The following is a 10,548-nucleotide window of genomic DNA, read 5'->3' on the forward strand; positions in this document are numbered from 1 at the left end:
TATCCAAGCTTTAATGGTTTTGAATTGGACTTGATTTTTGAACAATGCTTTCTGTCATACATATCTGCAGTTATTTTCAGCATTTGGTTCCAAATAATTTATTTCCATTGTCTTTTGCTTCTCGGCTTCTAGGTTGTCCCTGAGCCAGGTCAGCCTCTGACCAAGAACAAAATCAAGATGATTTACGCTAAGGAACAGAAGGGTCCTGTGACAGCTATATGTCATGTAGCTGGGTTCCTAGTCACGGCTGTGGGGCAGAAAATATACATCTGGCAACTCAAGGTAAGGCTAGGCTAGGCTAGTTAGGGACCTGTGTCAGCTAAATGTCATGTGGCTGGGTTCCTAGTCACAGATAAGGTTTGTTATCGGATCGACTGGCTATCTCCTATCCTGTCCTGCCCTGCTCTCTTCGATTTCGGAACAATAAGACCTTCCCTTCCCTCTATGAAATTTATTTATTTATTTTATCATAAAAAAAAACTTGATTTTATTATCTCTCTTGTTTTTCTCAGGACAATGATCTCACAGGTATTGCATTCATAGACACGGAGGTGTACATAGTCCAATACACCAGGTAAGTAATTGGTACGCTTCCCCTACTGGAATTCAAACTGTGACCAAATATAGGACACGGAGCCAAAGACCCCTAGGTTATGCTTCATATTTCTTCTTCCCCTATTTTTCTCTACATTTGGTTCCAAGTCCCTACCAATGCTGGACGACTTTTTTCCGCCTGTAAAGATTTCACTTTAAATGCACAGTTTCCTATTGATTACTGATGTTGGCAAGGCTTTAGGAGCGATGCACACTAGTGAAAAACGGGTTTTATATGTCAACTAGCTGAATTCCGTCGCTTCGCTCCGGAATCCCGCTAGTTCATCCCGAGGCATGGCCAAACTTGTGGAAAAGGCATGGCCGAACTTGTAGTTATCAAACTAAAAACATAAACGAAACTCAAATATTAGGCGAGCGAGGAAAAGTTTTCTATCCCGCAGTCTCTGCACTCTGTGTATTTCTTATGGAGATTTCAGCGATCAAAAATTGATCATATCTCAGGATCGGTGTAGATTTTCGCAAAATCCTTTCTTATTGCACACCTAGACCATAAAAAGAATATTCCTACCAAATTTCAGCTTTCTAGGTGGTGTGGTTCTCGAGATAGAGCGATCAGTGTGTGAAATGTGAAATGTGAACTGTGAATGAGTGAATGGATCTTGTTCTTATAATATAAGACTAGCTGAATTCCGTCGCTTCGCTCCGGAAGCCCGCTAGTTCATCCCGAGGCATGGCCAAACTTCTGGAAAAGGCATGGCCGAACTTGTATTTATCAAACTAAAAACATAAACGAAACTCAAAAAGTTGGTCGAGAGCGGAACATTCAACGAGTTTCATGAAACTCTATTTATCCAATGTGCACTGGTCTGTGTTAACCTTACCTACGGGTTTTGTGAAACACGTCGGGTTTTACTAGTGTGTATTACGCCTTGAGTGCAGGATTGTCACTTAACACGTTGACTGCCACACCATTTTGCTTGTTGATTTCATACGTCATGGGTAATTTTCGGTCTCATTCGCCCAGTGCCATGGGTAGTTTTGTGAAAATGGCGAGAAAATTCAACTTCACGTTATGATGGGTATTGCCGAGAAAATCGTATAGATATACGCTAAATTGTATTATCTCTTACCGCCTTAAGGGAAGGATTCTCACTTAATGGGCTTTTCCACTCTTTTTCAGATGAGACCATAGTTCAAGAGCTCCTCACCGTGTCTCTAGGTCTCCATGGTAACCGGCCTCTCCTTCTAGTGCGCACTCAACACGAGTTGCTCATCTATCAGGCATTCCGACATCCTAAGGGCGCACTTAAGTTGAGGTTTAAGAAACTCAAAGTCCTGTTCGTTTCGGATAGGAGTAAGCGAGCCAATGAACAGCCCGGTCTGCCTAGAGGCGTGAGGATAAGTCAGATGAGGTAAGGTCCTGGGTTCAAATCTCAAAGAAGTCACAAAAGCGTTAAGCGTTCAGACGTCCGAAGGGTAAACTTGAGGTTAAGGAAACTCAACTTTTCCGTTCGCGTATTTGCATGGGTGTAAGAGAATATGCCTAGAAGTAATGCAAAATCGGTTTAGAATAAAGAAATAAAATGCCTAGCTCTGACTCTCAATCTGAAGGTGTTGGGGTTCGATTCCCGGCCAGGTCCAAAATGTTCTAACGGAATTTTTCTGTTCCCATACTGGCATACGTAGATGTAAAAGAATATTCCTAGAATCAAACAAAAGCGGTTCAAAAAATAAATAGATAAATCTTCCCGTTTTCTGCCGTGTTAAGACGGGGTCAGCGTTTTTCGTCAGCCTCTCAATCAGCTCTCGCTAGGGTCAATCAGCTAAACAAAGGAAATTTAATATTTCCTAGGGCAATCTCTACCATTCTTCCGACACCGTGAGATAGGAGCCTTTCCTAACTCTTATCCTTTTTACTTTCCTTATCCTATGGGAAGGAAAGTAATGTAATCGGGTCAAAATTTCGATGGTCAGTTTTTAATGCCAAAATACGTTTTGAGGTTCCTAGAGCCTAAATCCAAAGTTTCAGCCATTGGTCCGTGTGTGTGTGTGTCTGCCTGTAAACAAAATATCTCGAGAACGGTAAGAGCTCGAGACTTAAAATTTGGTATGTATTTTTCAAATATGACAAGAATGCGACACGAAACTTTTGGTAAAGATCGGTGCAACGGTTGGCATTTTACCGCTTTTTGGTGTAATTTAACAATATCTCGAGAACGATATAAGCTAGAGACTTGAAATTTGGTATGTAGTTCACAAATGTGACAAGGATGCAACTCAAAACGTTTTTGACCGCTTTTTGGAGGTTTTCAGCTATACCGACTAAACGGTTAGAGATATTGTAAAAGTTTGGCTATAAGAACAAGAACACTCAAAATAAGCATCATTCAATAGGATGAGGAAAGTCGTGTGATGTTCACACCAGATTTTTATTTGAAGTAAGTAGGTAGGTATTGTAAGTAACCCTTTATCTTTCCGTTCTCAGATATTTCTCAAACATCGCGGGCTACCAGGGGGTGTTCCTATGTGGGCCTCACCCGGCCTGGCTCTTCCTAACCTCCAGGGGGGAGCTAAGGGCCCACCCGATGACCATCGACGGCCCTGTATCTACCCTGGCCCCTTTCCATAACGTGAATTGTCCCCGGGGCTTCCTCTATTTCAATGCGAAGTCTGAGTTGCGTATATCGGTCCTACCCACACATTTGTCGTACGACGCACCATGGCCCGTGAGAAAGGTGAGCTGAATGTACCGGGTTCGATGCCCACAGCATTGACAAAAAATTGTACTCGTTTTTCGATTGCAAATATTTTAACGGGTTACTTTCTGATAACTTTGTGGAGTTCTTGTGTTGACCCAGCACCCAAATGGAAAGTATTGTTCTATACTTGGGCTGTGATTGAACCCACGCCTTCTTGAGTAGCAGCCGTGTGTTATCTTCTTAAGATATTAAAAAAAGCATGTCTATTCTTGAGATTTGTAAAATTATTTTGTTTCTATCTTCAGGTTCCACTTAAGTGTACTCCCCATTTCTTGGCTTATCACTTGGAAACCAAGACTTATTGTATTGTAACTTCTACTGCTGAACCATCTACCGACTACTATAAGTAAGTTTACCTCACCATCTACTTATCTAAGAACCTGAATGCCATATTCAATCCAATAAAAATGCAACGTAAATGTTAGGAACCCTACAGTTAGCGTAAGAGAGTAAACCTTACCTGTTTTAGGAGGAAAGTTTGCCCTGGGCGGGAATCGAACCCGCTACCTAGCACTTACAAAACGCGCTACGCCCCAAGCCAACTAGACTGGTAAGCAGTATCTACCTACTATTTATCTCCTTTTAGGGGGAAATCTTCCTAAGACGCCCATTGCAATCTCAATTGAAAGTGTGGGAATTAAGACATGTAGTCCCTTTTTCTCAACAGTTCAATATCCCTTATCCTCGTTTTTTCTCCCTCCAGGTTCAACGGGGAAGACAAGGAGCTGGTCACGGACCCCCGGGACTCTCGCTTTATCCCTCCTCTCGTCTCGCAATTCCACGTCTCTCTCTTTTCCCCCTTCTCCTGGGAAGAAATCCCGCAGACAAATTTCCCTCTGCATGAGTGGGAACACGTACTGTGTCTCAAGAACGTATCGATGGAATATGAGGGAACTTTGAGCGGGTTGCGGGGATATATTGCCCTGGGTACGAATTATAACTACTCTGAAGATGTGACGTGTCGAGGGAGAATACTTCTATTTGATATTATTGAGGTGAGTGTACACTTGACTTGAAAAGAAGAACCAAAAGAAGAACAAAATGTACACTTGTTGCAAGTAAAATGGCAAGTTTTTCCATTACCAGCCTATTGTTATCTCTTCAGAAAAAAGCAAGTTTTCTTTTATCATTGAGACTGAATACTATGAAAATATTTTTTTGGCTTTTCTTTTAGATTTAAGTTGAATGGATTCCATTCAACTGCCTTATTTGTCTTTATGTCGTTTGACTGACTGCCTTATTTGTCTTTATGTCGTTTCTAACTCAGGAGTTATCCAAGCTTTAATGGTTTTGAATTGGACTTGATTTTTGAAGAGAGAGAGAGAGAGAGAGAGGGGAGAGAAGGAGAGGGGGAGAGAAGGAGAGGGAGAGAGAGAGTAGGAGATAGAGGAACAGGGAATGAGGGAGAGAGAAGGAAGGGAGGGGAATAGAAAGAAGGAGAGAGAGGCTTCTAATTTCATTAAACCCTTCGGTCCAACAAAGAGACATACGACTAAACGAAATGTGTTGTTTTCTAAAACTTCATATTGACTGTTTACTTAGGTCCTTAGGCCATTTTTCTACAAACTTCGTTCGTCCAATCCGGTTTCAACTTTCCTATTCTTCCTCTTGTTTCAGTTGGTTACGTCAGTTACAGGAACGCCGGCCCCCTTCCTATTGGCTAGTACTGACACGAATAGACGGCAACCTGGAAATCTACTCCCTACTCGAATTCAAACTGGTTTTCCTAGCACCAAATATAGGACACGGACCGATTTTTGAACAATGCTTTCTGTCATACATATCTGCAGTTATTTTCAGCATTTGGTTCCAAATAATTTATTTCCATTGTCTTTTGCTTCTCGGCTTCTAGGTTGTCCCTGAGCCAGGTCAGCCTCTGACCAAGAACAAAATCAAAATGATTTATGCCAAGGAACAGAAGGGTCCTGTGACAGCTATATGTCATGTAGCTGGGTTCTTAGTCACGGCTGTGGGGCAGAAAATATACATATGGCAACTCAAGGTAAGGCTAGGCTAGGCTAGTTAGGGTCCTGTGACAGCTATATGTCATGTAGCTGGGTTCTTAGTCACGGCTGTGGGGCAGAAAATATACATCTGGCAACTCAAGGTAAGGCTAGGCTAGGCTAGTTAGGGTCCTGTGTCAGCTATATGTCATGTAGCTGGTTTCCTAGTCACAGATAAGGTTTGTTCTCGGAACGTCTGGCTATCTCCTATCCTGCCCTGCCCTGCTCTCTTCGATTTCGGAACAATAAGACCTTCCCTTCCCTCTATGAAATTTATTTATTTATTTTATCTTAAAAAAACTTGATTTTATTATCTCTCTTGTTTTTCTCAGGACAATGATCTCACAGGTATTGCATTCATAGACACGGAGGTGTACATAGCCAGCATGGTATCCGTCAAGAATTTGATTCTGGTTGGGGACTATGCACGGTCAATAGCCCTTCTACGATATCAACCCGAATATAGGACACTTAGTCTGGTAGCTAGAGACTATAAACCTACACAGGTAAGATCAAAATCTTAAATTCCTTTTTTATTAGCCCAATAGTCCTTTTATGTTTCATCTGGAAATGGAAGGGAGAAGACGAAGGGGTCGCCCGAGACTGCGGTGGATAGATATGATCCATAAAGACATAGAAAAAAGAGGTTTAGATCCAACAATATTGTAATTAACGAAGAAAAGTTCAAAGATAGAACATGGTGGAGAGGCTTTGTTCATAGTAGCAGTTACAGTTCCCTCTATAAAAAAAAAACTCTTTGAAACATGTTGATAAAATTCCTTCTTGTAACATTGTCACATCCCCTAATTCTGGTGGAGATGACAACGTTACCTACATAATTATCCATCCTACTAATTCGCTGCCTAAAGGAAAGCTCCTTTGCAAAAGGAACTAGAGGAAGCACTTTCTGCTCTGATGGTATGAGAGGAGAAAGGAACGTCGAAATATGTAAACGTCTGTAAGGGTGGCTTTCTGCTTTCCAAGAGCTTTGGAGGGTTCTTTATGCGACTTTAGTTAAAGATGTGAATGAGAAGTTGGAAGAAAAGGAGGAGGAGGAGGAAGAGGAAGAGAAGAAGAGAAAAAGAAAGCAACACAAAATAAGAAAACAAGGAAGAGGGGGAAGAAGAAGATGGTGAAGGATAAGACACGCAAAGATATGAATAAGAAGTTGGAGGAGGAGGAAGAGAAGAAGAGAAAAAGAAAGCAACACAAAATAAGAAAACAAGGAAGAGCGGGAAGAAGAAGATGGTGAAGGATAAGACACGCAAAAAGAAGAAGAAAAAAAAAACTAAAGAACTTTAATATTTGAGAAAAGTTTTTTCAACTAAAGGAACTTTAATATTTGAGAAAAGTCTTTTTCGAGTCTTTTCTTCATTTTTCCTCTTTTTTACTTTCCTTATCCTACAGGAAGGAAAGTAATGTAATCGGTTCAAATTTTCGATGGTCAGATTTCAGTGCCAAAACACGTTTTGAGGTCCCTAGAGCCTAAATCCAAAGTTTCAGCCATTGGTCCGTGTGTGTGTCTGTCTGTAAACAAAATATCTCGAGAACGGTAAGAGCTAGAGACTTAAAATTTGGTATGTATTTTTCAAATGTGACAAGAATGCGACACGAAACTTTTGGTTAAGACCGGTGCAACGGTTGGCGGCATTTCACCGCTTTTTGGCGGTTTTCGGTGTAATTTAACAATATCTCGGGAACGGTATAAGCTAGAGACTTGAAATTTGGTATGTAGTTCACAAATGTGACAAGGATGCAACACAAAACGTTTGGTTGAGATAGTTGCTGCGCTTGGCGGTATTTTGACTCTATCAGGCATTCCGACATCCTAAGGGCGCACTTAAGTTGAGGTTTAAGAAACTCAAAGTCCTGTTCGTTTCGGATAGGAGTAAGCGAGCCAATGAACAGCCCGGTCTGCCTAGAGGCGTGAGGATAAGTCAGATGAGGTAAGGTCCTGGGTTCAAATCTCAAAGAAGTCACAAAAGCGTTAAGCGTTCAGACGTCCGAAGGGTAAACTTGAGGTTAAGGAAACTCAACTTTTCCGTTCGCGTATTTGCATGGGTGTAAGAGAATATGCCTAGAAGTAATGCAAAATCGGTTTAGAATAAAGAAATAAAATGCCTAGCTCTGACTCTCAATCTGAAGGTGTTGGGGTTCGATTCCCGGCCAGGTCCAAAATGTTCTAACGGAAGTTTTCTGTTCCCATACTGGCATAGATGTGAAAGAATAGTCCTAGAAGTAAGCCAAAGCGGTTCAAAAAATAAATAGATAAATCTTCTTTTTCTCCGTTTTCTGCCGTGTTAAGACGGGGTCGGCGTTTTTCGTCAGCCTCTCAATCAGCCCTCGCTAGGGTCAATCAGCGAAACAAAGGAAATATTTCCTAGGGCAATCTCTACCATTCTTCCGACACCGTGAGATAGGAGCCTCTCCTAACTCTTTGCCAGCCTAGTTAGCTTAGTTGGTAGTGCGTCTGCCTTGTAAGCGCTAGGCCGCGGGTTCGATTCCCGCCCGGGGCGGATCGCTAAAAGGACCTGCAACTACTGAGGTCTTATATAAAAAAGAGGAGCACAGGCCAGAAGCTAGCCGTTTCGAAAACGAACCTTATTTGTTTAAGTTAAATTTCGCCCTGGGCGGGAATCGAACCCGCAACCTAGGCCGCGGATTCGATGTGGATAATTTTCTTTCTCGGAACGGCTGGCTTTCTCATATCCTGTCTTCCCTCTCTTTTCGATTTCGGGACAATAAGACTCTCTGTTAAACTTCTTTTCCCCCTGTTAACCCGGGATGGGAGACCTCCCGTATGTCCTTATTTATAATTTATTTCCCACTCTTCTCTCCAGGTAAAGGCTACTACGCGGGCAATCCATCGCGTGGTATCATAGACGGGTCTCTGGTGTGGAAATTCCTGCAGCTTTCTCTGGGCGAACGGCTGGAGATCTGCAAGAAAATCGGATCCAAACACAACGATATTTTGGACGAATTGTACGATATTGAAGCCCTAAGTTCCCATTTCTAAAAAGACATCAGGGGCCTATTCCAAGATCACTCTTCTTGTGGGATTAGAACTCTGAGTTATCCGTAAGAATTCTGGACTGAAATTAGATAGATGCTTCTTTATCTACATAATTTCAGTGCAGGATTCCATATGGGGATTGGAATCTGGAGTTCTCAATTCGGTTCCACAAGAAAAATAATGCGTGATGTTAATGTTTGAATTACCCACACCTTACTTTTTACTGCACGCACAGAAAAAGAAGGAATTTTACTTGTGTTAAGCATGAAGCTCGACACTTGGTTATTCTCAATCCACTTGGGTTAATTAAACTCAAATAGACTCTTGCAAATGAACTTACAACCAACTTCAGTCGTGTGGTAACGCGTTGGACTTAAAAATCTTCCAAATATGGCCCTTTTTAGAGACTCACTATAATCTACGCATCTTTGGATACAGACTTTCACTTTTACAGCTGACTTTGAATAGTTCTTCCCGCCTAAAATGAATTAAATTCGATCACCACGTATTCTCATCCAACTTGAAAATAACAGAATCAGCTATACTGACTAAACGGTTAGAGATATTGTAATTGTTATAACAGAACACCCAAATAAGCACCATTCAATAGGATAAGGAAAGCCGTGTGATGTTCACACCAGATTTTTTTCAACTTTCTTTTGATAAACATACCGAAATAATACGTATCTATCTTTTCCCCATTCGAAAGCTTGGGAGCTTTAAATGATGTATTTTCGTTTTTACCTTTTTAATAAATAAATCGTATTCTATGGTTTCTAAGAAGGATCTTCGGTTATAGAAAATAATTTCACATTTCAAAAGAAGATCTTGCTGACTTTCCTGAGGGAATACCTAAGTTTCTAAAGGACTTTAGTTTGTAAGGGAAAGTCAACAAATGAGAGGGAAATATTTTTTGTAGGTAGTAGGTAATCTCCCAATTTAGCAATTGAAAAAGTTCTTTTTGCCAAGGGTACCTATTGAAAAACCTAGCTCACAACGCTCACAACTAAGTGACATTTAGAACCCACACGGGAAAAAGGGCCGTCATACGGGGCCCATAAAGAATTAGGGCGAAAATTTAATAAATATCTTCGAAACAACATCAAAAACTTAGCACTCATTTCTTTCAATCAACTATGGTAGATATTCAACCGATTGTGAACAGCTCCCTTGTGTACGGTTCATCAGGAATTCAGTCTCCAACTTCGGACAGCAAGATCCATCAATTATTTCCTCTCGTCCAGCTCTTCAATTTACGAGTAGTCTTTAAAGGCCGATGCAACTCTTCAATTTAGGCTTTAAAGGCAAAACATGTGTCGCCCGGGCGGAATTTATTCTAAACAGATAAGGTTCGTTCTCGGAACGGCTGGCCTTGTCCTATACTGTCTCTCATATCGAACACCAATATTTAAAACAAAACCTGACTGTCCGTCGCGCGTCATTTTTCCACGCTACCTAACCCTCTTTTTCCCCTCCCTCCTTCCCCTCCCTCGCTCATGGCGGTAAAAGCTGTCGGCAAAAAGCTCGGGGAAAATAGTGTTGCCTTGGTTGCCATGACAACGGAACACAATGACACACCCCCTCATAACGCGGAGCTACCCCACCCCCACCCCTTGTGGAAACTTGATGCTTCGGGAAATATCACTGGGATGATACTTCTGGGGAGGAGAAGGCGGGGGGGGAGAAAGAATAGGAGGGGAGGAGAAGGAATAGACCGAGAAGGGAGCAAGAGAAACGGAAGGAGGAGAAGGGGAGGGTAGGAGGAGAGAGGAAGGTATATTGAGGACTGGAAGAGGAAGGGAGGGAGAGAGAGGAAGATACTGGAGGTCTGGAAAAGAGAGAGAAGAATAACAGGAGGAGGAGAAGAATAGGAGGGAGAGGGAAAAAGACTGGGAGTGGGGGGGGGGGGAGGGGGAGGAGCAGGTATATTGAGGAGCAGGGAAGGACGGAAGGGAGGGAGAAGAAAGGAATAAGACACCCTACTGGAACAAGAGAATCCGCAGGGAGGAGGCCAGGAAGCAGGAGAGAAGCAGAGGAAGATAGATTGAATGAAGGGAAGGAACAGACGAAGGAGAGGGAGAGATAGAAGATCCTGAAGAAAGAATACGGAGCGAGGAGGCAGAATTGGACAGGAGGAGAGGGATGCCGCCCGGACCAACGAGAAGACGAAGGCAAGATATTCATGAGCAGAAGGGAGCGGAGGGGAAGAGAGGGGCAG

General features: G+C 42.2%; 1 protein-coding gene and 1 long non-coding RNA gene across 2 annotated transcripts in view; both read left to right on the forward strand.

Moving 5' to 3' along the window:
- The window catches only part of LOC103506886 (cleavage and polyadenylation specificity factor subunit 1), a 29,664-nt gene that overhangs the window by 16,031 nt on the left and 3,085 nt on the right, over positions 1-10,548 (forward strand). Inside the window, exons 10-18 of the mRNA XM_026821869.1 lie at positions 133-282; positions 513-574; positions 1,580-1,587; positions 1,736-1,967; positions 3,041-3,290; positions 3,560-3,660; positions 4,018-4,309; positions 5,167-5,316; positions 5,650-5,823. Of these exons, the coding sequence (XP_026677670.1) occupies positions 133-282; positions 513-574; positions 1,580-1,587; positions 1,736-1,967; positions 3,041-3,290; positions 3,560-3,660; positions 4,018-4,309; positions 5,167-5,316; positions 5,650-5,823 (1,419 nt within the window). The remainder of the gene's footprint in view (positions 1-132; positions 283-512; positions 575-1,579; positions 1,588-1,735; positions 1,968-3,040; positions 3,291-3,559; positions 3,661-4,017; positions 4,310-5,166; positions 5,317-5,649; positions 5,824-10,548) is intronic.
- On the forward strand, positions 137-547 carry LOC113466445. The gene is made up of 2 exons (XR_003390831.1): positions 137-282; positions 513-547. It is a non-coding gene; the product is annotated as an uncharacterized LOC113466445 (long non-coding RNA).

This window comes from Diaphorina citri, unplaced genomic scaffold (genome assembly GCF_000475195.1).
Source record: "Diaphorina citri unplaced genomic scaffold, Diaci psyllid genome assembly version 1.1 scaffold270, whole genome shotgun sequence".
Lineage (NCBI taxonomy): Eukaryota > Metazoa > Arthropoda > Insecta > Hemiptera > Psyllidae > Diaphorina > Diaphorina citri.